General features: G+C 35.9%; 1 protein-coding gene across 6 annotated transcripts in view; it reads left to right on the top strand.

The window, feature by feature from the left end:
• SDK1 (sidekick cell adhesion molecule 1) overlaps window positions 1-27,640 on the top strand; it is a 1,233,278-nt gene that overhangs the window by 969,401 nt on the left and 236,237 nt on the right. For all 6 annotated transcript variants that reach the window (XM_074281198.1, XM_074281201.1, XM_074281200.1 and 3 more), the window contains 3 exons: window positions 6,044-6,159; window positions 7,278-7,470; window positions 12,136-12,234. In XM_074281198.1, coding sequence (XP_074137299.1) covers window positions 6,044-6,159; window positions 7,278-7,470; window positions 12,136-12,234 — 408 coding nt within the window. The remainder of the gene's footprint in view (window positions 1-6,043; window positions 6,160-7,277; window positions 7,471-12,135; window positions 12,235-27,640) is intronic.

The following is a 27,640-nucleotide window of genomic DNA, read 5'->3' on the forward strand; positions in this document are numbered from 1 at the left end:
TGAGGAAATTGGAAGGGAAAACCTTAATTCTAATTTAATAATTGGTTATTAATATAAGAGAAATAATCATTTCTGTCACTAAACATGTGAAACATCCTCAGAGCCATTTTTTAAAATCACGAGTTAAATATTAATTAGTTATTTGATATAACTATTGAACAATCAAAAATTTCCAGTTGCTTGCATAGCCTTTGGAAAATCCCATAATTTTTCTAGGCCTCAATTTCTTCAACAATAAAGATATTTGAACTAGATGGTATTGCTATCTTTTTCAAATCTAAAGCCTGTCATTCTAGTCTTTCATAATATTTTCCCCAAAATATTCGGGCCTTCATCTATGTAAATGTAAAATGGCTATAAATTTATGTAACATTTCCCCCAAACATAAGATACATATTTTTTAAGGTAATCCTAATGGATAAATAAGCTTTTGAAACTTTTAATAGGATAGCTTCGAGGTTAAAGAACAACAACAAAAAAGTTAACAGTCCCATTGTACTTTGTGATAGTCAGATGATATTAGGAAAATTGTATCAAGTGTTAGACTTTTTACCCTTTAAGAAAAACATTGACAAATTAGAGTGTTCAAAAGAAACCAACTAGAGAAGGAGCAGAAACTTTTATGTGATGAGCAGTTGAGAAAACTGAGAATATTTACCTTGGAGACAAATATTTAGCTAGCAGACAAATACATGATCATTGTCTTTAGCGACTTCAAGGGCTGTTTTATAAAGAGGAAATAGAATGACTCCTTTCTCCTGTGTTATTTTAGCCTAGTCATGGGTGGATTATAGATTTTGCTAGCTCATTCTTCTGATTATTGTGTTTTTTTTTTTTTGTTTGTTTGTTTGTTTTTGGCACATTTTGTTAATGTAACTTTAGATTTCAGTTATGGATGTGGTATGTAAGGGTCCATTAAAGAGGCTCAGCTAGTTCACTTGGTAGAGCATGAGACTCTTAATCTCAGGGTCATGGGTTCGAGCCCCATGTTGGGTGCCACATGCAAAGTGCTATCATTGCATTTGCTACCACTAATTCCCAGGGCTTTCAGAGAAATATCTGGTAAATATTAATATCAGTCTTATCTCTTCCTGAGGCCTTCAGAAATCCTCTGGCCGCTATCTCATATGGACGCAGTTTGAGCACAACAGAGCACCCGAGAGTTTTAGCAGGCAAGCTTAGACTTTATTCACATGGTTTACACCTCACTCTGTGACCTCCTGTACTTTCTTAGTATCTCTCCAAGGCTGGACTCCAGGTGAAAAAAAGGTGGAAAAAAGAGGTCGGGCCCTTCCTCCACTGAGCTTATATTGGGTCCATGAGATTACAGGCACAAGCCAGTCAGAGATAGCGATTACTTCTCGTTCTGGACGAGATTTCAGAGTGTTTAGGATTCCCACAGTGGCTGGAGGTCCCACCCATGAAGGAAGTTCCTATGTACTCAACTTATCATGTCAGGGATTTCCAGGCCATTGGCTTGCTTTTACATCCTAACTGCGCTTGCCTGGCCTCTCTAATGGACCCTTACAGTGGTAACCAATTTTTCTTTCTATATGGCATTTGTATACATATACCTATTATCATCATCATCATTATTGGGCAGCTAGGTGGCAGAGTGGATAGGAACTATAGTTCAAATCTGGCTCCATAAATTTATTAGTTCTGTGACCCTGGGCAAGTCACTTAACTTTGCCTCAGTTTCCTCATCTATAAGATGAGATGGTGAGATGGGAAAAAAATGGCAAGTCACTCTTGGGAAGAAAACCCCAAATGGGGTCATGAAAAGCTAGACTTAACTGAAAATAATAACCTATTATCAACAACAACAACCTAATATCAATCCAATTTTTATCTACCCTTTAGTTATAATTCTATTGAGATATCTTAACACAATTTCAAGGTGATCTTGGTCTCTTAAAGATCACATCAGTTTATTTTAATTTTTAGAAGGTGCTGGAGTCCATGTCTGAAGATTTACTTTTTAAAGCAAAGACTAACTTAACTTTAATCAATCAGTTAATTAACAAACATTTATTAAGCACTTGCTATTTGCACTAATTGGTGGAGATACAAAGACAAAAATTAAAAGTCCTTGAAATGAGGGAGAAAATGAATTACCTACCATCACAAAGCTAGCCAGTTGATGAAGCTGGGACTGGAACCTACAAAAGGCTAGATCTGAGCAGATGCACTTAACTGAGGTAACCTAGCACTTAAGGCTAATTACCAATTGGACAATACTCTATTAACATGCTTGGAGGATGACCCTACTCAGCTCTGTGCTGGCTCTATCTGTGGGTGTGGACAAAGAAGGGGAAGAGAGAGATCAGAGAGTGGAGGCAGGTGTGGAGATTCTTATACCTAATCCCCTGAGGGTGATCCCAAAAGACCAAGAATAAAGACTTTTGTCTATCCTGACTTTGGCTGATTCTAAGATATCCAGGGTACTAATGTGGTCACTACAGGAACCTAAATCTCTGAATTTTGCTGTATATTTTTTGTCTATATCAGTAAAAAGAATGATGATCAGATTTGCAAGTGATTAATTTTGCAGAATTTTATGGGAAAGGCAAAAGACCATGTATTTTTCAGCTGTTGACTTTTTTCTTTTGGAAAATACCTGTTTAAATATATATTAGAAAGCCCCTTGAAAGTTAAAAATTGACACTGGGAAAGTTTTTCCTTTTGTCTTCTAAACAAAGCAGTTGTATAGCCTTCAGATAAAATCAAGGCATAAATTTACTGGTAAGAAAATAAGTTCTAAACAATAGAAATGTAAGGAACTTCAGAACACATTGTAACCCCTAAGGCAAAGCCAGCAGCATCAAGAAGCTAGGTAAATATAACCACCATCCAAAGGATGGTATGTCTACACGTGTCTTGAATCTAGAAAAGATAGGGATTTTTATGTTAGTCTTTTCTTTCTGACTCTGTCACACCAAAGACAAATTTATACTTTATGTAGGCAATATTTAAATTCGATGAACAGTAGCCATTTGTTGAAACAGAAAACCTTTCCCCAATTGAGAGAATATGGAGGCAATGATTAAAGGATATTTTTGGTATTTAAAATTCCTTTGAGTTCTTTATTTTTTTAAGTTAAATGAGGCAGTGTTGCAGAGTGGGTAGAGAATCAAAATTAGTAGACCTGGATTCAAGTTCTGCCTAAGACTCATGCTAACTCTTAGTGTTTTAGTACCCCAGCCAATTCATTATAAATTATTCATCTTTATAGACACTGATAGAAGGAGTTTTCACACCAAGAATTCCTTACATATATTAAATAAATTAAATATATTAGATCTGGACTGAAAAAAATAGATATTTAAAAATAAACAGTGGACATCAGTGCATTCTATTAAACTTGCTTCATAACTATTTACATTTAAATTAATTTCAGTTTTTAAAGCAGCATAACAGTTTTTCATTCATCCTTTCTAAGCTCCCCTTAGCATGCTTTATTTGCCCATTCATTCTTTTTCACTTTTTCTGCTGTGTGGTCATAATGAATTCATAGTTCATTCTTCTACTTCTCCTATTTTTCAATGTGCATTTTTTCATAAAAAATATTTTTAGATTTTCTTATATGCTTCCTATCTGCCACAGAATCTTTCTGAGTTTCCATTTCCATATCTGTAAAATCAAGATAATATACACCTGTATCATGATATTCAGATAAGATAATATATAGAAAGAACGTTCTCCTTTTCCAACACTTTGTATTTAAATATTATATAATGGGAAAATTATTTTTCTTATCAGCCTTGACCTTACAGAATCTCAATATGTACCAAAATTTAGTTGTTCAGCACTTTGTTTGGTCTCATTGTTTTCCAATTGTTTATAATGTTACTATGAAAATCTTTGAACACATAGCCTTTTGTTGTTGTTTTTGATGACACTGTTAGGCAATATTCCCAACAATAGAATTACTGGGCTTTATTATTATGTTTTTCAAGAGTATGTTCCATGCTTTTGAAAAGAAAAATGTTGTCCCTTGTCATAAGAATTGATACAGCATCTAGCGGGTTTAGGCTATGTCGAATTTAAGACTGAGAACACATTTGGTATTGTGGTGAGAGAATTATCTAGTGCAAATTGATTTTTTAAGCCTTAAAAAATAGAAAAGAGCATAACATTTTTTAACTTCTAAGACTACTAAAAGAGCTGAAGTTTGGGACACAGAGTGAAAGGCCAGCACTTTAAATGCTAATCATTAGGGGGAGTAAATGTCCTAGTGTTCCCTTATTCTGAACCAGCTGGAATCTACAGCTTTGATGTCAATCGTTTTTTATGTAAGCTGTATTAAAACATAGAGTATAGAGTATTTGTCAGTTTCATTTCTAGAGAGCCACGGAATTCTAGATAACCCTTCTGGGGGATTATTTTTTTACCTGTAGGGGTAAATTATTTTTATTTGTTAGTAGGTATCATCAATTAACATGATTTATTTTTGTGCAGTTGGTTAGGTACTTAGTAAAGGAAAAAGCTTTCAGAAGTTCAGTCTGCACTTCAAAAGAACTTGGATATTTGATGATGACTTTGAACTTTTTTTTTTCTTTTTGGTAGCTCAGCAAAAGAAGGTCACTAATTACAAGATAACCTTTGGGTGGGTGCCCATTCAGTAGCAGTGATGAGTGGGCAGGGTTTCTAGGAGTAGAATGCTGAAGGTAGTATTTCTCCTAAGATGGAAGGACTGTCTTTGTTGTTACATCTTGACATTTTTCGCTTGTATCTAAGAGAGACTATCTATGCATAACTGCTGACATGGGAACAATGAATCTTTGGAGGAACAATCTTACTGGTAGGAACCTGAGAATTTGGAGGAAGATTAATCTTTCTCTTCTTTTGCCTAACAAGTTAGGGCTTCTATGAGAACAACTTTGGAATTTAACTCATTTCAACAAACATATGTATGTTAAAAGCCCACTTGTATTGTACTTTGGTGTACCTTAGAAACAAGAATAAAAAGAAGGGAGAAAAAATTTACTTAAGTAAATTATTTTTTAATGTCAATTGGATTTGGCAGCTCTTAAGTACAAATCCTTGGCCAAGTTTTATGCCGTGTGACAGGAGTCTCCTGAGAAGAAGGTGCATAGAGGGCAAGTTCCTCTTTCTTTCTCCTTGGGAGTTCTTGGTGGTCTTTTTCCCTGAAAGCTGCTTTTTAGGAAGTTAAGTGCCTTACTTTCATCTCCTGAGAGACCAAATAGGCTAAAAGCTGGTGGCCAGAAAGAAATCTAGAAATGGTTAACCTAGATTAGTGATGCACAAGATCATTAAATCTTCAAATGTGATTCAAAAGTAGCCATGTAACTATAGGTAGTAATAGATCTATATGGGTCTGACCTTATCAGCAGGGTAAAGGGAAAGAGTGTTAGATTTAGAGTCTTAAGTTCAAATCTCAAATATTTCTTTCTATCTCTGTGACCTTGGGCAAGTCCCTTAATCTGCGTGGTCTGTAGTCGATTTCTTTGTGAAATGACAACATTGGACTTGTGTGTTCCTTCCATCCCCAGATTTATGACTGTTTGATCCAGTAACCTTGAACAAATAAGCTTCAATTTCCTTCTCTTTAAATTAATTAGGTGGAACTAAATAATTCTAAGGTCCTTTCTAACTCTAAATATGTGATCCTATATTTAGTTTTTTTCAGCACATGGAATAATTTAGTTTGTAAATTACCATGGTCTAACAAAAGAATTGATTAAGTGAGCCCTAAAGTTTTGGATAATGAAAAGGAAAAAAGCCAAAACAACATTGACTTGCCATGCCTATCAAGCTTCTTCAAAAGGTTCACCTATCAAAACATAGCAAGACCCACCCACTTTCCCTTCTATATATTAAGAGAAACTCCAACAGAAAACAAATATAACCCACCTTTCTCTTGAATGCCACTGTCAGCTTCCAGAAGCATAAATCATGGTTCTCTTTTCTCCATTCTGTGACTTTTACGAATGGTAATCCAGAGTTTCTATTTCATCTCTCTTTCTTATTTTCTTTTTCACCATTTATTTTGTTGTCTGCAATGGCTGCCTTGGAACAGTCCCCACAGCTCCCCCACAGAATGTGCAAACAGAAGCTCTGAACTCCACTACTATCCAATTCCTGTGGAACCCTCCTCCTCAGCAGTTCATTAATGGCATCAACCAGGGTTACAAGGTAATCCATGCCTTTAGTGAGATGGGGTCTATTTGATTGTCTTGAAATGAAATAATTATAAATGATGTGAAGAGACTGGCTTTGTCCTCTCCTTCCAGGTGTCAAGCTTGGAACTGTGAATATAAGTCTATAGGAAACTTTAATAAAAGAAATGATTATTTTTTTTAAAAATAACAATTTTTAAATTTTTAAAAGAAATGAAATGATTATAATTCATGAATAAAAGATAGTCATTAAATACTTACTGTGTGCCAGGCCTTGGGAATACAAAAGTAGCAGCTGATCAAGGAGAAGTCATCAAATGTACAGGATTGCTTTTTTGTGTTCAGAAATTTCAGTTTAGAATTCTGAGAGGTGACCCAGAGCCAAGTGACTGGAAAGAAGAGCTGGAATGAAATCTTGCCCCCAACACTGGCTGTATGAGCTTGAGCAAGTCACTCAACCATCTTGTGCTTCAATTTTCTCATTTGTAAAATGAGAAAGTTGGATTAGATGGTTTCTGGAGTCCCTTCTAGTTCTAAAACTCTTATATGATTCTGTTTATTTATTAAACTAAAAAAAATTATATCAGGAAAAATTATTTATTTCTAGTGAATGAATAATCAGGTCTGGTTATCCACATGGCACTCCATCCTGATTGGTGGATCCTCGCAGATCAAATGATTGATCAAAAGTCTGCCTGGGGAACTCATAATTAGGGAGCAGGGTGTTCTTAAGACCTACTTCTGCTAAGGAGTGATAACATAATGAATTCATACATCTCTCCTCCCTAGGGATATTTCTGTCTAAAGCAGCAAGGCCGGTTGTCTAGAAACAGAACACCCCTTGTACTGTATCGCAGAAACACTGACAATTCCTCACCTTCCAGTTTTAACTTCATCTTTCTCACTAGTCATTCAGTTATCGCAGCATTCTATTATTACAACATCATTTGCTTTGTGCCTTTTGCTAGGTCACAGTTTCCAAAATTAGATTGCTAGTTCTGTGATAAGATTGAGAGTCACCTTAATTTTGACATCTGTATGAATCCGTGTGACTCTTCATGTTCCACAAATGTTTGTTAAGTCAATTGAAAGTGATGTAATTTTATAAAATTTTATTAATTTATTCTTTCTTAGCTCCTAGCATGGCCAGTGGATGTTCCAGAGGCTCTGATCACAGTCACCATTGCTCCTGACTTCCATGGTATCCATCATGGGTATATAACTAACTTGAAGAAATTTACTGCTTACTACACATCAGTTCTATGCTTCACTACACCAGGGGATGGTCCTTGGAGCCCACCCCAACTCATCTGGACTCATGAAGACAGTGAGTATATAGACACACACATACACACACTGCCTACTCTGTACAAAATGAAGCAATAAATGCAGGGTAAAGATATCACTTTTAGTAGTTATAATTCTCGCTGAGACAAGATATATGAAGAAAAAGGCATTCCTAGTATAAGACATTCATCATTGCACATTTAAAATAATGTTTTGCCTTAACTGCAAATACTTTCATTTGTAAATCAATGCACATAATTAATATAGTGTGAAAACTTGAAGGAAATTTTGAGGTCATCTAGTACAATCTTTTCCTTCACTTAACAGATCAGAAAACAAACCTAGAAGGAAGAAATTCTTCAAGGTGACTTAATTACTTAGTGGTCAAGCTAAGATGAGAACTCAAGCATCCTAATTCCCAGTCCAGTTCCCAGTGTAAGTCAGTTCCCCAAAGGGTAAAGTTGCTAATGACAAAATGATGAAAATAGAAAGATATGTCCCCTCCAGCCTGACTTTGACAGTTCCTCCCATAATCCATCCTGGCTCTCAAATTTACATATGTAGAATCAGATCTCATATTCCAAGGGAAAAAAATTCGTGTTCCTAACAAATTGAGATATAGATAAGGTCTTTTGATTTGTTTGGCTGTGTGTGTGTGTGTGTGTGTGTGTGTGTGTGTGTGTGTGTATGTGTGTGTGTTTGTGCATGTGTGTGTTTGTGAGAGACAGAGACAGACATTCAGACAGAAACAGAGAAAGGGAGAGAGACAGAGAGAGGAGAGAGACAGAAGCAGAGAGGGGAAAGGAGGGGACAGAGAGAGGAAGAGAGAAAGAGAGAAAGAAAGAGAGAGAGAGAGAGACAGAGAGAGAGAGATGGAGGGGGAGAGGAAGGGACAGAGAAAGAGAGAGAAAAAAAGAAAGAAGAGAGAAGAAGAGAGAGAAAAAGAAAGAAAGGAGAGGAAGAGAGAAAAAGAAAGAAATGAAGAAAAGAAAAGAAAGAGAGAGAGAGAAATAGGGGAGAGAGAGAGAGAGAGGAAGGGACACAGAGAGGGGGGAAATAGGGGGAGAGAGGAGAGGAGGAGGGGGCAAAGGGAGAGACTAAGATAGCCTACACACCCTGTTACTACTATCAAGGAGAGAAGCCCAAGATACCATCCAGTGTTATCTGCATTATTCCAAAATGACATCTTTTAGTGCTGATCCATAAAATATGTAGTCCCTTAGAAGTAACTCTGAATGTAGTAGATGAGGTAGTCTCATGGATTTGCCCACATTTTATCAATATACTTTCTTTGCAATGACTATGTTTTAAAATTTTGTATTAATATTATCACATGCTGAGGCGATCAACAGTATTTGACTACCTAAGCAGTTATTCACAAGGATTTTAGGAACTTAGCATTCAAAGCTGTATAAACCTAGCTGCTTTTCACAAAATATAACTATAATAGATGTCAGAAAAAATAACAACAAATAACACTTTGTCCATTTATCTTTATAGTGAAAAAGAATAAAATTCAATTATTTATTTATAGCAGTCACCTCAAAAAGGTGGTGGAGAGAAAGAAGCATCTTGCCTGTTTCCTGCTGATGAGTAAATACACTGGCCTTTATCTTGGATGGCCGCAGGGTAGCCTATTCCAGGCTCGTCTTCCCAGCTTTCTTCCCTGTCATTTTTCTTGATTTGAATGTTTTTCACTATTTTGCTTACTTAAAAAGGAGTCAGTCTCTTGGGTGCTTCTCCTTAGATCAGCAAACATCATAGAAAATCATAAATAAAGCTTATATGGATATTGTATTTTACCGTTCCCAGGACATATTAGTGTGCTAAAAAGTGACAAAGGAATAGCCTCTTCAAATTAAAGAGGAAATCATTTTGACTAAATCCAGATATTAAAAGTAAAGTTTGTTTTTTTTCTCCATCCCCCACTCTCTTTTTGTTGTTCTTATTTAAACACTAAAACTTTGTTTCTAGAAAATAGAAAATCAAATCTGTTTGACTTACAGTAAATGAGTAAGAAGAGTCCTTCCCTGGGAATTTCAAAAACTCTAGGAATGATTTCAATGTTTTAAATTTTCTCAACCAAGCAGTTTTGGATAGATAGAATCACATTCACTATGTAGCATGCTAAATGTGATATACAAATTAATAAAATACACAGTTGGAATCTAGATTAGAAGTACTTGCTTTAAGAGAAAGGAAAAAAAGAGGTTCACCTTGCTGTAATTAGCTAATACAGTGGCAGACTTTCTTTTTCAAGGCTCAAATGGAATGAGAATTTGGGGCAAAAGAAGAAAAATAGAGGAAACACTATATAAATTTTCAGTCCAGACATTGCCAACTGGTTTCAACAAGCTGGAGGATAGCATTTTTGGGCAGCAATCCAGGTAGCAGGAGCACAGAGAATACAAAATGAGCAAAAATTTCTCTTCCTTAGCTCATTGATTGAAGAAAGAATGAGTTGGATCCAACACCAATCAAAATGTGTCTCTGAAAGATCAAAATTGAGAGAGGATGATATAGTCTTGACAGCCATTCTATTTTGCCCTCTTCTACCCTAGGAAGCTAAAGCTCGTCAGAGTGTTTGAGCTCATCCATAAAAACCTTTTGAAAGGTTCACCTTGACATGTGTATTTCCAGAATCAGTTGCCAATTTTTGTTTTAATCATGTGTTGTGGTTATTCAAATACTATTTGGGAAACTGGATCTTGCATTCATCTTAAAAGCTTCATCTTTTCCCCATATTGTCTTTTGCCTTTTCCCCCTTTCCTTTCTCCTTTACCATCTTCTCTGTCTCCTCTCCTATCTTTCTTTCTGAAATCTTTCTCCTTTTTTATCTCAGAGGAAAACTTTCTGGAAGAAGAAGATGACAATGTCAGGAATGGGTCTGTGAGAAATAACAAGGAGAAAAATAGACTGGTCATACCTTTTCTAACAAACTTGGGCATTTCTATCCCTGTGTTTCTCTTAGAAATGAAAATAGGAGGGGAAAGGGTTTTTTGGAGGGGGTGGTTATTTTTTTAAAGATAACCAAAGAACTTTTGAATTGCGTCCTTCACCATCTACCAGGAAAAAATAGCAAATCCAGAAAGTTAACTTTTTGAGAAAATAAAGTTTAGCATATATATACTGACTCAGGTTGCAAGGACCTATAAAACAGTAACCATAGCTGTTTTTATTCTAGATGCAGTGTAGTGCCCATCTTTTTTATGTTTGGTTCTTTGATGCTGAAAATTGTTCTTTTTGAATGAACTCCACAGGTCCCAGTGACTGGGCATTATGGAGCTATATATTTTTTTCCAAATTCTTCTAGATGGGTTTCTTTCTCCATTCTTAACATCTGGGCAGTGGTTAGAGTGAAGGAACAGAGAGGAAGCCAGAGAAAAAGGGATAAGAATGTAGACATGAAAGGAAGGGTAGGCCTCTGCTCATCCCTTCTCTGGATCCAATTATGCCATATCGCCACTCACTACATCCCGTAGTAACGATGAGGTTCCCTGGCTTTGTGCTGCCTCTCTCCCTCTCTCTCTTACTACCTCACAGTCATTTGAGACTACCCTCTCCCCTCCCTTCCTCCCTATCCTGCCCCCCCCCACAGCAGTACATTAGAAACATTCTATTGGTTGTCCTTTTCTACCCTACTTCAGTTCTTGTCTCAGTCAACTCTCCTTCTTCTCTCACTGAAAACATTTTTGCCTAGTACCTATATCCTCCAGAACCTGTTACATGTGTTCCTTCTGAGGTGATAGCTAGTTAATTCAAAGAATCACAGTAGAGAGTTAGAGCAGAAAGCACAACATCCCATCACCATCACCCTTTCACCTGCCTACTTTACCCACAAAATAACATAAAAGCATTTGTTAGAACATAAGATTTCTTGAGAGCCAGAACAGCTTTTTTTTCCCTTAGTGCTCCCAGAAACTTGCATAATACCTATTCTGTCTCTTTCACTGTGTGACCTTGAGCAAGATCCATCACAAGCCTCAGTTCCCTCTATAAAATAAGAGGATTGGACCAGATGACTCCTAAGTTCCCTAACACCGCTGATATTCTGAGTCTATGAGACTGAGGAATCTGCCCTTTCTTTATGAGAAAACTCCAGTAAAGAGTTTATTGATTATCATTGACTAGCTTTCTGAAGCTAGTGCTCTCACCTTTGTTATTTAATCCAAAGGTGGGATATGATGATGGAAATACCAGTGCAGGGGGAAAACTTATCTCCTGGCCAAAGGCATTGCCCCCCATAATAAATGTAAACCAAGGAAATCCTACATGCAAATGCACAACTTCTTCAGCTCATGAAGATGTAAGAGCTGGTGGTAACTCAGAACCTATAAAAGCAGGGAAGATGGTAGTGAGAGACTATTGGGGGGGGGGCGGGAAACAGCAGAAGCGATTGTTCTAATTAGATTAGATCAAGGGGAGAGATGGAGTACAAGGTGTGTGTAAATTTCCTGCTGCCAGTCTCTTTAGTTTTCCGCACAGTTGGGATGAAGACTGGATGAAATAATTTATGTGATAATAGCCAGAGTACCTCTTAACACCTTGCATTCCCTCCCCCTCCTGCTGTTCTTACTGATGTTTCCTGCAGGTTTCTGTTGGCCCTGAATCACCATTTTCATTCCCTGGCCCTAACCCTGCCCCACGAATCTGATCAAAAGGAAATGGGGCTCCCTGTTAACAGATTTCTTCTTCTGATTGCTAGAGCCTGGAGCTGTGGGACACCTGAGTTTCACTGAGATTCTGGACACGTCTCTCAAGGTCAGCTGGCAGGAACCTGTGGAGAAAAATGGCATTATTATAGGCAAGTATCACGTTTCTTCCTTTTAAAATTGTGCTGCCATAGTCAAAATGGTTGGACAGTAGAGTGTTCAGGCAGAACTACCTATGGAGGGGCAGACTTCAGGGTCCTCTTTAGAGTAATTGAAATGTCAGCCAGGACACTTTGCAGGAGGTAGAGGGCCAATTACCACAAGCCCAGCCCCAGATTGTGCCAACTGAAAGTGACATCCCTTTTGGAAATTATCTCCATCCTGGGGCATCAACTTGATTTTTCCCCTATTTAGTCCGCTCTTAATTTCCTATGTACCTTGCTCTTTGACCTTTGAGATGTCAAGAATCAGGATTTCAGGATAGTGAACCTGTGCCTGAGAACTTAGCAACACATGGAAGAAAAGGAAATGTTAGATTCCTGGTAATAAATCTGGTATAAGGAGAAGCAAATATAAACTCCCTTTAATAATAATTTTAAAAAGTATTTTATGCTCTAACTTTTTATGTTTTTGATCCCTTTGGTGATACGATGAAAATTATGAAACCCTTCCTTGCTAAATTCAATTAGAGGTTATTGAAAATAAAGTTGTAATTTTTTTTCCCAATTCAAGTAGAGATGCCCTGAAATTAATCCATAGATCCTGTAAATACAGAGTACATATTCAAAGTTCTTTTTTGGGTAAAACATAGTTTGTTTTTTCTTGTGGTTTTTAAATGATTTTTGTTGGAAAATATTTTAAATACATTTTTAGATTATAGTTTAAAAAAACCAGTAATGAGCAGAACCAAGAAAATACTGTATAAAGTGTGCATAAAAATGTAAATGGAAAGAACAATTACAAAAACAACAAAATTAAATATTTTAACTTGTAATATAATGACCAGATTTGGTCCCAGAGAAGAAATGAGGAAATCAGACCTCTTTTCCTTCTTTTGAGAGATAGGAAATAATGACTGTTGAATACAGCATATATACATGTATGTATGCATAGACATGTTAATGTTTATATGTGTGTATGTTTATTCAGAAATAAAAGTGATAAAAGCTATAATTTTCAAAGAAAATAATAACAAAATCACAAGACAGAAATATTGATTGATTATAAGATCTTGTCTATGTTCACAGTCATTTTGGTGAGGCAGGAGAGCATAGAAGTCAACAATTCTAAAAAGCATTAAACTTTTTATTTATGACGTGATTGCTTATATCTATGTTATAGAACCATTTAAAACTTATTGTGGTATGTGGTGTGAGATTTTGATCTAAACCTAATTACTGTCTGGCTGCTTTCCAGTTTTCCTAATGGTTTTCGAATAGTAAGTCTAGTTGTGGTCTTTAGGTTTATCAAACACTATATAATTGTGTTGTATATGTTGTATACCTAAACTGTTCCATTTATTGTTCCATTCATGATCTTTTGGACACTATCAAACATTTCTGATAATCACTGCTTTGTCAATAGTTTGAGGCTTGGTACTGCAAAATATCTTTGCTTCCTTTTTTTTTTTTATTATTTTCTTTGAGAATCTTTGATCCTTTATTCTTGCAGATGAATTTTTTTCCTTAGCTCTCTAAAGTAATCCTTTGGGGTTTAATTGGCATGGCACTAAATAATTAAGTTGATTTAGGCAATATAATAATTTTTATTACTTTAGCATTTTATTATTGGTTCATTTTTACATCACAGAAGAGAAGACATTAAAATGTTGACATCAAGGGAGAGTATAGGAAGAAAAAAGAAAGAAAGTAGGGAAAATTAGCATTTATTAAGTGCCTACTTTATTCTAAGCTCTGTGCTAAACACTATTTACAAATATTATCTCTTCAAGAAAGCATTGCTATTCCTATCACTAAAGAGACAAGGATGAAATTGAAACTTAAGATGTAATATCTTCTCTTTTGCATCCTCCAAGTTGTAATTAGGTGAAAATGTTACAGGACTTTGATAATTTTTCAACAGCAGAGAAACAATGAAGTTACTATACTGTTAGCAGGAATAATTGAATGAATTAGGAAGTTATTGGATGGTACTTCATACCCACCCCTAAAATTTCCCCTTCTCCCCAGCCTCTTGCCTGGGTACAAATTATTTAAGCAACTAACCTTAGTCTCCATTTTGAGCCCTTAGGATGCCAGATATGTACCAGTTTTATTGAAAGGGTCAGAATAGCTCCATTTGGTTTTCTCTCCTTTTGTTCTCTATTACCAGACTCATGTATAGCAAACAATAAGGAAAGCAGAGAAACCATGCCTTCATTGGCTATCTGTCACACTACAGATGCCCCTAAGGTAACTGAACATTGCTTTCAATTGTGAAGTTACAAAAAGTTAGTCCCCAACTTCCAAATAGTTTGTGTTCCAAAAATTAATGTTTAAGTCAGATATTTGGACCTTGACATGTAATAATCCATCCAAACAGAATTATGTGCAGGGTAATCATTATTCCTACATTAGTCCCCAAAAGATTATTTAACCCGAGTGTACCTGAAGTCTAGCACTAAAACTCCCGGAGACCCTAAGTACCATATATAATTATTTTCATGGAGAGATGCATTGAAGGGAAATTCAGGGATATATATCCATTCCAGCCCCCAAATCCCTGAAGCTGCAGTTATGAGATAAGTATCTCCCTCTTCAATCAGTATTCCCCCCATTAGGCAAGCAATAGACTATGGGAACTCTCCCACACCCACCTCCCATTCTGAGTCGCTGATGGTGACTCCAGTGCATTGGGCTCAGAATGGAGAGTCAAGAGGGAGAGGAAGAGTTGGGAACTTGGACACCAAGTGGTTATGTCTCCTGCAAGTGTAAATTCTTCCTTGTCTTAATCTTTTTGAGCCCCAGTTTTCATGTCTATAAAATTGGAATTAAAAAAAAAACCTAATAATTAGAACTGTCCAAATGTGGGATGAACTATCAAGATTACTAGTGAAATTCTTTTTTCTAGAGGCCTTCAAGGAAATATATACTCTTCAGTGAATGAGGGCAGCACTAGTTTGCCTTGTCCCCCAAGTGCCTATCACAATGCTTTGTACATGATGGCCATGTGGTAAATTGTTAAATTGAAAATTGGCTGATCATTTTTGAGGGTTTTGTAGTGATAATTTTTCTTCACTAATGGATTGGGCTAGTAACATTTGAGGTTCTATGAATTCTAACATTACGTTTGATATTTGTGCTGCCTTCCTCACATGGGTAGTGAGGGAAATGGGCTGTATAAGCCTTAAAAAGTCCTATAGAGGGAGGATTCTGGGAAGATGTTGGAGTAGGTCAATAACTTTCAACCAGATTTCCCTCACAAACAGAACAAATTTATGCCTCAGGGTGAATATAGACTGGTGAAAGATCAAGACTTGGAGCAAAATAAGGATCCTCCCTGTGCAAGCCAAGAAAATTCAAAGAAAGACTGGAGACTGGGGATTAACCAGTGTGAAGTGCAAACACCTCTGAATTAGCTCCCCAGGAACACCAACTAGGGACCTCTGAGCGTCAGTAGGAACCACAAAAATTTTTTCTCCTAGACTATGTGGGAAGTAGGGTATCTGAGTCTGGGAAGACCAAGTGAACCTCAGCTGATTTGGAACTAGTCCCAACTGTGCTGTAGAGACTCAACTCTGAGTGAGAAGGAACCAGCACATAGGATGATTGCAAAAACAGTGGGGCCAGTACTTGCAGGACAGTGGAGCTCTTGATTTGGGGTTTCCAGTGAGAAGCTCGAGGCCCCATTGGCTAGAGGTGCTTACTCCAATACTTCTCATTTAAAAAATAAAAAATGAACCAGCAAAGAAGAAAGAACTCAACATAGAAACCTGTGGTAAGAATAGAGAAGACTGAGTACATCATCAGAGGAGAGCACTGAAATAAAAAAAAGCTTCTTCTACCCCAAACAGTAATGTTAAATGGCTCTTTGCCCAAGGAGAATTTATAGAATAACTCAAAAAAATTTTTTTAATCAAATGAGAAATTTACAAAAATTCAAGCCATTCTCCAATTGATAAATGATCAAAGGATATGAATAGACAATTTTCAGATGAAGAAATTGAAACCATTTCTACTCATATGAAAGAGTGTTCCAAATCACTATTGATCAGAGAAATGCAAATTAAGACATCTCTGAGATACTACTACACACCTGTCAGATTGGCTAAGATGACAGAAAAAGATAATGACGAATGTTAGAGGGGATGTGGGAAAACTGGAATACATTATTGGTGGAACTGTGAATAAATCCAGCCATTCTGGAAAGCAATTTAGAACTGTGACCAAAGGACTATAAAACTGGACATATTCTCTGATCCAGCAGTGTTACTTCTGGGCTTATATCCCAAAAGAGATCTTAAAGAGGGAAAGGGACCCACATTGCAAAAATGTTTCTGGCAGCCCTTTTTGTAGTGGCAAGAAATTGGAAACTGAGTGGATGCCATCAGTTGAAAAATGGATGAATAAGTTATGGTATATGAATTTCATGGAACATTATTGTTCTGTAATAAACCATCAGCAGAATGATTTCAGAGAGGTCTGGGGAGACTTACACAAACTGATGCTGAGTGAAATGAGCAGAACCAGGAGAGATCATTGTATACAGTAACAAGATTAGAGGATGATCAATTCTGATGTAGTGGTTCTTTCCAACAATGAGATGATTGAGGCCAGTTCCAATGATCTTGTGATGAAGAGAGCCATCTACATCCAAAGAGAGGACTGTGGGGACTGAGTGTGGTTTGCTTGCATTTTATTTTCTTTCTCATTTTGTTTTCTTTTTTGATCTGATTTTTCTTGTGCAGCATGATAATTGTATAAATACATATGTATATATTGGATTTAACATATATTTTAATATGTATAATATATATTGGATTACTTGCCATCTAGGGGAGGGGGTTGAGGGAAGGAGGGGAAAATTTGGAACACAAGGTTTTACAAGGGTCAATGTTGAAAATCATCCATGCAAATGTTTTGAAAATAAAAAGCTTTAATTTAAAAAATGAAATGAGAGACATTAAGGAAAAACTTTAAAAAAACCATCCAAGAAAAACAAGAAGATTATGAAAAAGAACTAGAAACCAACTAGAAAAGGAGATACAGAGTCTCAAAGATGAAAATAACTCCTTGAAAATTAGAGTTAGACAAGGGAAAGCCAATGAAGCTATAAGAGACCAAGAAATATAACAAAAATAAAATAAAATAAAATAAAATAAAGAACCTTGACACAATAATGCAAGAAAATTGCCTTGGAGTGATAGAACATGAGGGGAAAGTAGAAATAGAAAAAAATCCACCAATCACCACCTCAAAAAGATCCTTTGTAGAAAACACCTAAGAATATTAATGCCAAATTTTTGAAACCCTAAATCAAAGGGAAAATTCTGCAAGAAACAAGAAAAAAAATTCAAATGTGCTGGAGCTACAATTACAATTGTATAAGATTTATCAGCAGCCACAATAAAAGGCTGCAGGTCCTAGAATCATATATTCCAGCAATCAAAAAAAACTAGGCCTGTGGCCAAAAATATCATATTCAGCAAAATTATCCAGAATATTGAGTGAAAAAAAAAACCAGACATTTAACAAATTTGCAGATTTTCAGGACTTTCAACCATACCCAAATTCAGTAGAAAATTTAACAAATAATAGCCAGTATTAAAGATCAATTTCAAGGAACTTAGCATGGACAAATTGTTAATCTTTTTTATGGAAATGTATACCCTATGTTTAAGATTGACATCAGCAATTGGGTGGCTCAAAAGAAAGATTGGAGCAGAGTTGAATAGACTAAAAAGCAACACTGTCTAGAAAAAGGCAAAAATGCTGTTATGTAAATGAGGTGCAGAGGAAGAATAGAGACATTAGAGCGGAGAGGAGTTCTTATAGTTCTGAAAACCTACTCATATTAAGGGTATAGTACCCTGCAAAATCTATAAAGAAATAAGGGTGGAAGGATGGGCAGAGGAGAAGCAAAAGATGAGGGAAGAAGTTAAAGGAAGGATCCATGAGTGGATGAAGGGTAAGTAATAGCAGGCAAGTTAAGGAGCAGAATTATAGAAGAATTAGCCGAAGAGATAAGTCAAATTTAAAGATTCAATTAAGAAAGAAATCTACATTATATGTCAGCTATACTGATGTTGTTTTGGATGCATGTTTGCATGTGGGTGGATCCATATTGTGTATAAGTATATATATATACACACACACATATATGTCTGAGTATATGTAGACGTCTGCATGTTGCTCTATATATGTATGTATATTGATGTGTGTGAGTAGGTCTGTGAGTGGTACTATAGCCTGCTTGAAGGAGATAAGGAGGGATAAAAGGGGGAAAAATAAAGTAAAAAAGTGTGCAGCAGAGAACAAAAGAATAACCTACAGGAAGCAAAGAAAAGAAGAATATAATTTCTTCTATATTATATATCTTTCCTTGAACTGATAATTTATTGTTATATATTTTGAATCCTCCCTGATGTTCAAAACTTTCTGGTTTTGTTTTCCTTTTCTTTTTTCTATTGGTGTTTTTTAATAAAATAAAAAAAATTAATTGTATAGAAACATGTGCTGGAGGAAAATGAGACAAATGAGGCTTTTAACCATTTGGTTTTTGTGGACCCAAGTGCTTTCCTTTCCAGTGTTACAGTCTCTTATTTCTAACCAAGGTTTACTTTCTTTTCTCCTTAGTTGTAGAGCAGAATGCATCCTTATAGCTTCTCTCATGTCCTGGTCCTTGAAGCAATTCATGGTCATTTTGAAATTTTCTGAGTTTTTTAATTACTAACTCTAATGGAAAAATAGCCTACAAAGAGTTGCAGAGCTTCAAAGTCTTGACCTTAATCTGCAGTAAGGAAGACAGCAAAGCTTCTTTCCTATTGCCCTTCCTCATTTGGTTTTAGACAATATAGGGAAAGATGAAAGAGTTCCTGTCCCAAACCACTTAGGCTACTCATTCAAATTTGGGAAAACTAATACTCTTAATGGTTTCCCAACACTGGAGTTCTTTGAACTGGATGAGCACTCATTGATCATAATACCATAGATTTAAAGCTTGAAACAACCTTTGTAATTATGTAATCCAAGGGTTCTTAACCCAGAATCTATTAACTTTTAAAAAACCTATTTTTTGATAAATGCATTTCAACATATTTGGTTTTCTTTTCACTAGACTGTCAAAAAAGTCCAGCATACACAGGTGTGTATGCATATATATATATATATATATATATATATATATATATATATATATATATATATATATACACACACACACATAATGTAAGAATCCCTATTTTGCCTAAGCCCCTCATTAGGAATGAGGAAAATGAAGTCCAAAATAATTAAGAGATTTGTATTACATATAGTAAGTGACATAGTTATTCATGGAATCCAGGTCCTCTGATTCCAAATTCAGCTCTCTTTTCATTGGGCATAATGAACCCCAAATTGTCCTAAACAACTATGGCTAAGGTCACATATGAAAGATAGGATTTTTCTTGAAATATGGAAATTGCTACTCTAATATTTGAAAGAACAGCACTAATCCTTCAGTATTTATATAAATAGTTTCATTGGCTCTTCTACAAAGTTTCAAAAAATGATCCTCTGCAATTAGGCAGCTTGCTTTCTACTAAGAGCATGTATACAAGTAAGTATGATACAGTATATACATAAGTATATGAGTCTATAAGTATAAGATATATAAATATAATAAGGGTATGAAATGAAAGCAAAGTGATGGGAATACAAATTTTAAAAATGACAGTCTCTGCAATCAGGCAACTTATTTTCTTTCTTTCTTTTTTTTTTTTTTTTCTGAGACTGGGGGTAAGTGACTTGCCCAGGGTCACACAGCTAGGAAGTGTTAAGTGTCTGAGACCACATTTGAACTCAGGTCCTCCTGAATTCAGGGCTGGTGCTCTATCCACTGTACCACCTAGCTGCCCCTGGCAACTTATTTTCTACAAGATATATAAAATCATATTTGCTAGTTAAGTACAATATAGGGTATATAAATTACATATGTATGTATATATAATATGTGTATAATAATATGTATAATAAGGGTAGTATATAATGTGAGCAAGGAAAGATCCAGATGAGGTTCTCAAAGAAAACAAATTAGAAGATGTTTAGAAGATGTTCAAAGATGAAACGCATTGAGATCCTAGATTAGGGTTTTAGACATGTAAGTAGAGAAAAGGAGATTTATACCAGAGATGTGAAAGTAGAATGACAAGTAATGGATTTTTGGTGTGAGAGAAAATGAGTTGAGGATGATGCTATGGTTAGCTTGAGTAGGAGAATGACAGTATACTTGAAAGCAATAGAGAAGTTGGAGGGAAATGAAAGGTTATGAAGGAGGGAGATAATTATTTACATTAATATTTATGTTGAATTTGAGACGTCCACAGGACATCCAATTTGAGAAGTCCACATGACAGATATTTGGAATTGAGGCTTACGAGAAAGACTAGTGTTAGATATGTGGATATAAACTCATAGGAGTTGATGAGATCACTAAGTGAAATCATGTAGAGGGAAAACAAAATAGGGGCCAGGAAAGAGTTTTGTGGGACAAATATAGTTAGCGGGCATGGTGTGGATGAATATTCAGTAAAGGGTACTGAGAAGGAGCAGTCAGGAAGGTAGATGGTAAACCAAGTGAGAATAATGTCACCAAAAACCTATTGAGTAGAGAATATCTAGAAGGAGTATTCAACATTGTCAAATACTACAAAGGTCAAGGAAGAGTGAGGACTTAGAAAAAGTCATTGGATCTGGCAATTCAAAAATCAGTGGTAGTTTTGGAGAAACTAATTGCACTTCAAAAATGATGTTGGAACCCAGATTGAAAAGAGTTAAAAACAGAGTGAGAATATAGGAAGTGTAGGTATCTTTTATTTTCAGCTTTCTCAAGAACTTTAGACAAGAATGGCAAGATAATAGCTAGAAAAGATGATTGGATCAAATGAGGGTTTTTTGGTTGTTGGGGTTTTTTTTTAATAGAGGAGACATGGTTATTTTTGTAGGCAGCAAGGAAATACTAGTAAATAAAGAAAGACTGAAAGAAAGAGGAAAGATTATAGCAGGAACAATTTATTAGAACACACACAAGAGAATGAGATCAATGGTACATTTTAAGGGAATGTTGGCAATTTGGTCTCTAGTTCCTCTGTCTCTGAAAACCAGTCTATTTTTCTGGTACTTTTTGGTTCACCTACTGCTGAAGCCTAGTTTGCTGAAACTTAAGCATATGCTTATTGGCATGTGAAATGAGTACAATTGATCAGTAATTAGAATATTTATTTGCATTGCCTTTTTTTAGAATTGGGGTGTTAACTGATCTTTTCTATTCCAATAGCAACTCTTGGGTTTTCCAAATTTGCTGGCATATTGATTGCAGCACTTTAACAGCATCACTTTTAAGATTTTTAAATAGCTTAGCTGGAATTATATTTTTACCTCCACTGGCCTTTTCATTAGCAATGCTTCTTATGGCATACTTGATTTCATCCTCCACAATATCTGGCTTTGAATCAATGACCACGGCATCAAGGTTATTAGAGATGTTAAGATCTTTCTTGTATAATTATTTTGTATAGTCTTGCTACCTCTTTTTAATCTTTTCTACTCATTAAGACTTCTGCCAGCAGAATGGCAAATGAGAATAATTTGTTCCAACAGCCATGAAGGCAGCTGAAACAAGTGCTATTGTGTACTTAGGAGTTTGGTCAGACACTGAAGATTCCCAGGCCATTGCCACTCATCTTGACTTTTCTCCTGTCAATGGATTTTGATGTCTCTGAAAAAGAGAGGGAGGTGACGACTCCATGTAACTCTGCCCCATTAAATTTAATTCACACACTAGTAATCACTTCATGATATCCTTGGTCTTCTTTGAAAATGAGGGATGTTTAAAATTATCTATGGATATAATTTGAAAATAAAAAGCTTTCATAAAAAAAAAAAAAGAAAATGAGGGATGAACAGCAACTCTTAATCGTTTTAAAACTGTCTATTGGGTTTTCTTGGTAAAGATACTGACATGATTTGTCATTTCCTGCTTAAGTGGATGATTTTTGTTAGAACTCTCCACTATGACCCATCTATCCTGAGTAACCCTGCACCTCCTAGCTCATGTTTCACTGCTTTATGCAAGACCTTGTGCCACAACAAGGCAGGAGGGACCATGAGATTATAAAACATAAATTTTTAATGAACCCAATCAGCATGGTTTTATGATTTTCTCTAGTTCTATGCAGCAACATGTGAATAAAAATAGAGTAAGTGAAAGGAACATTCTAAGGTTAGAGTTTGGCAAAACATGATTAGTGGTAGGATGAAGGTTTGAAAGATTCAACAGTAAAGGATAATAGTGAGTTACAGTGGTATAGCTCAGGAGAGGGGACATGGCTTAAAAAGAATTGAGGGTTGGAGGGAATGGAAGTTACAATGAAGATAAAGAACAAGATTAAAGATCATAAGTCATAAATAAAGATGAAATATAAAATATTATGATATGTAATTATAGAAGTGATAATTGAACCTCTGAATATTGCTGGGTTGCTCAAAAGATTGAGTGTACAAAGGAGAAATATATTGAGGATAAAAACTTTGAATGGACAGCCACACTTAGGGATTTGGAAGAGCATAGTTTCTATCCTAAAGAAAATAAGTTCCAAATGAGAAATAAGATGCTCAAATCAATTTCTTTATGTATTCCTAAACCTGATTAGTTTCTTGATGACCCTCTTTTTGGTGGGCATCACTACTACCTTAGCAGTGCCAGGCTCAAGACTCTGGAGTCATTTTTCTTTGGAGTCACTCTTTCTTCCTCCTCATACCTCACATCCATTCAGTACAAAATCTTTGTTCATTCTGCTTCCATAGTCCCTCACATAAATTCTCTTTTTCTATTTCCACTGCTGCCACACTAGTCAAGCTCTCATTACCCTTTGCCTGGACTATGACATCCATTCCATCCAATCCATTTTAAGTACTGCTATTTATTTAATCTTTCTAGTCATGTTATTACCTTACACAAAAATCCTCAGTCCCTCCCCATTGCTTACTTAAAATAAAGCCCCATTTATAACAGGGATTTTATTTTTCCTACTTTCTTAGAGGGAGTGTTGGGACGAGAAGGGGAGGTAGCAGGGAGAGAAGACAAATCTTCATTTGAAAATAAAATAAAATTTAACTTAAAAAAAAAAAAACTCCAAAAAAGTCCAATCCTTTTCTTTAACATTTAGGGTGCTCCACCTTTGCAGCCACTATTATTCACATTCTTGTTTTTATGAACAACCATGCTGAACTACCAGCTATTCCTCATACATGATTTGCATTTTTCTACTTTCATTATTTTCCTCATACCTTCCCTTCCATCCAGTATGCCCTTCCTTCTGACCCAATTTTCAATCTAAACCATTCTTTAAAGGTCAGCTCAAAAGTCACCTTTTGTAGGCAGGCCCAAATTTTCTTATCTCTAGGCAGAAATTATATCTCCTTCCTTTGAACCTTGTAATTCCTTCATGTTAGTAACAGATTCTATTTTGTATGATAATTTTTTAATTTTTTTTTTTTGGGGGGGTTGGTATGCTTAATCTTCCTTACCATGAAGTAAGATCTTTGAGGCCAGGTACTTTTAAAGGTTCTATTATCCTCAGGCAACACAGCCTGACACAGCATCTTAAAGACAGCAAATACTCAATTAATGTTTGTTGAATTTTAATTTAAGATGTAGTTTTTAAAAAGAAACTAAGCTAAAATTAAGTTAAGACAAAGTACTGTCCAAAACTAAGAAATGTACAGGACTCAGAGTTCTCATATTACTACTAAAACTCTTCTGAAGGAGATTTAAAACTCAATGAATGTAGTGCTGTTGGTTTTGTCTTGTTTTTTAAACAAAAAGACGGGGGATTCCTTCTTCAACCCAAAGAAGAGGAATAAAAGTAAAAGTTGTTGTTGAGTGGTAGTTGATGTGATGTATTCCAGATAGTTTAGCTAAATTATTGTTGTTTGTCCTTTGTTCTCAAAGAAGACCATGACATCAGGGAGAGGATGCTGTGACCTGTAAGTGAAATGGATCTAAGTGAGGGAAGGTTCTGCAAAATCAGCAGCCTCACTTTCTCCTCCAGAACCACCTGGGTCCAGTGTCCAAATATAGATTGTGAAGTTTATCTGAATAATCTTTCTTCTCCCTACAAATAAAGAAAGAAGAAAACAATACTAATGAATGCAAACAACAACCTAATAGCCTAACAGGAATCTATGACTTGAAAAAGAAAGACATTTAAAGCTAAACTTTAGGGACCAATTCTTTTAACGGAATTAAAATTATACTGACTACTGATTTCAGAGAGACTATTTGAATGAAACCTATATAAGTTGCATAACATCTGTAGTCTGCTTTTAAGTTTCACATGTAAACAAAGTATTGGATATCAAGGTAAGTTTCCCTAGCATAGAGTTTTAGTGGGAAGGAATTATCTTTTTTTTTTTTTTAATCAAGAAATAAATACACATTTCTCCCTCACTAATGTAGATACCTTTTGTGCCCTGTCCTGCCCTTTCAGAAAAGACAGCATGTTTTATTCTTATTTAGAGTAACAAGAAAAATCCTTGGGCACAATCATTTGAGTTGAGCAACCCTTTTATTGCTAAAGAACTGTGGCCAATACTTCCAATTTATGATCATCTGGGTTTTTTTTAACTACCTAATAGAATTTAATGAACTCATTACAAGATTTTATTTAAATAAATACCTTGAGTTTCAAGTAAAACCTGTTGTTTGTGATGGCACTATTTACCCTGTTTGCTACAGAAAGGAATGCTAGTATTGCCAAAAGTGACGTTCTGCTACAGAAAGCTTGAATACATTGTGTTGTCTTAACAACTGGCTTCATTTTAATCTACCTTGTAGTGTGTGTGTGTGTGTGTGTAGTCTTTCCTGATGTAAGAGCCTTGTTAGTAGGGGGTAGTTCACATTTATCTGTGTAGTCTCAGCACTTACTACAATGCCTGGTATATAGTGGTCATTTGATGCATGCTTATTGATTAACAGACTGGTTGGCCTGATACCAAACCAAACCAACAAATGACCTGAAACATACTCTCTAGTCTCAAGTAGTTTCTTTCTACAGTTCTCAAAATGGAAATGCTGCTTGTTGGTTTTGGGTCTGGTTGGGTTTTTTTTCCTCTCCCATCTTCTCTTTTTCAGACTCTGTTCCCTAGATCTCAAGTTACCATGAACTAATTTCATATTAAAGATAGTGGGGCAGCAGCAAGAGAGAAGTAATTCTTGGCCACAGCTCCTTTGTTATCTCTGTGGGAGGGAAAGGTTCTGGAGAGGGACAAGATGAAGCCATTATGGTTACTTCATTACCCTCTGTTTCGTGGCGCTTTAGGCACCTCCCCAAGGGATGTAATAATTAGTAGCCTGCCCCCAATAAGGTAAGCCATAATGCTTTGGCTGGCGTAGAGGGTTGCTCGGCTGATGACAGATTGGCTCTCTAAGAACGACTTGGACTTCCAGTGAAGCATATCAATTCCACCACACAGGTCTACCCGTGCCAAAGGTTCAAGTGTTTCCTAAAGAGATGCAACCAAAAATAAAATCTATGTGCCCAAGGCTCCATTTCCAGGACAATTTTATGTCATCCAACGATCCTTCTGAGACTTCCTATTGAAGCCGTGTGTTGCTATTAAAGGCAACTGCCAGAATTGTTTGATAAATTGATTAGTATGGTGCTTTATAACAATGCTGCTTTATGGTCTGAGTGCCTGGTAAGAAGCTACTATTTTATTAGCTTTACTTCATAGATATCATTCACTATGACTTCTTTTAAATTCTGTGTTCTGGAATGAGAAAAAGGAACAAAGAAGGGGGAAAGAGCCAGTCTTCTTAGTGAATCCACTGCTCTCGTTGTAAATTTCCGCATCTTCCTCTCTCCCTCCGTAAACTCTGATTTATGAGGGCCAGGATATAGACAGACAGTTTGTGATTGGATGTACACTCTTTTGTAGAGAATTTACTTTAGATCAACAGAAAATTATTTCTGAAACTCCTCTGGTCGTTAGTCTCCGTTAGGCAGCCGTTTATGGAGAAGGTAGAGTGCCAAGGCAGAGGGAAGGTCTGGGGCGCCTTCCCTCCTCTTGCTTACATTAGAGCCAGATGAAACATTTGCTGTCCAGACTGATTGGACTCCACCAGACACATTCCTGGAAAAGTTGCCTATAAAACAGAGGACATCTTTCCTCACCACATGGCCCAAAGTTCTGCCCATCTGTGTATAACTGGACTTCAGATGCAATTGTTATTAAGTAGTCTTGGTCCAGCTCATCCGACTCAATTTTGTTTTTATTTGTCCTAGCCTGATTAAATTGGATTTTATTGGTATGTACATGGTTATCCTTATCATTTTTAGTATATCATTTTATCACTTTTTATGCCAGTAGATCATAACTATTCTATACTAAATCGCTGTAACTAGAGTACTCACTAAATATCGCCATTGTGCCCTTGTTCCAGCTCACTATTTCCAACCAATGCTACCTTTTTTGTGCCTTTTGATGGTGAATGGTTTGGGGCAGCTAAAGTTAACTACTCCATAGAGTCAACATTATGTAACACTGGGTTTTTATGTCTTTGGAACAAGCTTGGCAACATCAATATTAAATTCTGAACTATTAAGAGAATTGGTTCAGATAATGCATAGGTGATTATTCCAAGCTTGTCTATACACATAAAAAATGTGTCACAATAGTTATTTAGAAGACTTCTATTTACCCTTGAGCATCAACAATAAGAAATTAATTCCAAGTCACTGAATGATTGAATATGAAAGAACTAAATAAAACATAATGTTATTAGCTTATAGACTTTGAATATTATATTAGACAATAGGTTTTTAACAACTCCAAGTGTCAGATGTTTAGGTGATTTGGGTAAGAGATGTTCGCAATAGCCACAGGATAGAGGAAAAAATGGATACTGCAATCCAAAATATAGAGATTAGTAACAGAATGGTCAGTCAACTTGCAAGCACGTACAAACATGGACTGACAGGCCAAAATTGCAACTGACAGGTCAGATACCCATGTAGAGATAGATCTGGCCATCTAGCTCATGCTAATTCCTATAGAAGACCTTTCCTTACCTCCTAAATCAGAGATATCAAACACTATAAATTTCATAAGGCCCACAAAACTCTCCAGTGCTACTTGAAGCAGAATAAAATAAGTGTAAAATGTAATTGGAACACTTAACATAATAAATAAAATAAAATAGATGACATTAATATTAATTTATTAACTAAAAACAGTATGTAGTGAGCAGGGATCTTTATTTATAATTTAGTACCCCACCCTTTTGGTTTGAGTTTGATACCACTGCTCTAAATGGTATATCTACTCTTCCCCCGCCATTACTCCTTTGTATTTACTTTGC

Source organism: Sminthopsis crassicaudata, chromosome 1, assembly GCF_048593235.1.
Source record: "Sminthopsis crassicaudata isolate SCR6 chromosome 1, ASM4859323v1, whole genome shotgun sequence".
Classification (NCBI taxonomy): domain Eukaryota; kingdom Metazoa; phylum Chordata; class Mammalia; order Dasyuromorphia; family Dasyuridae; genus Sminthopsis; species Sminthopsis crassicaudata.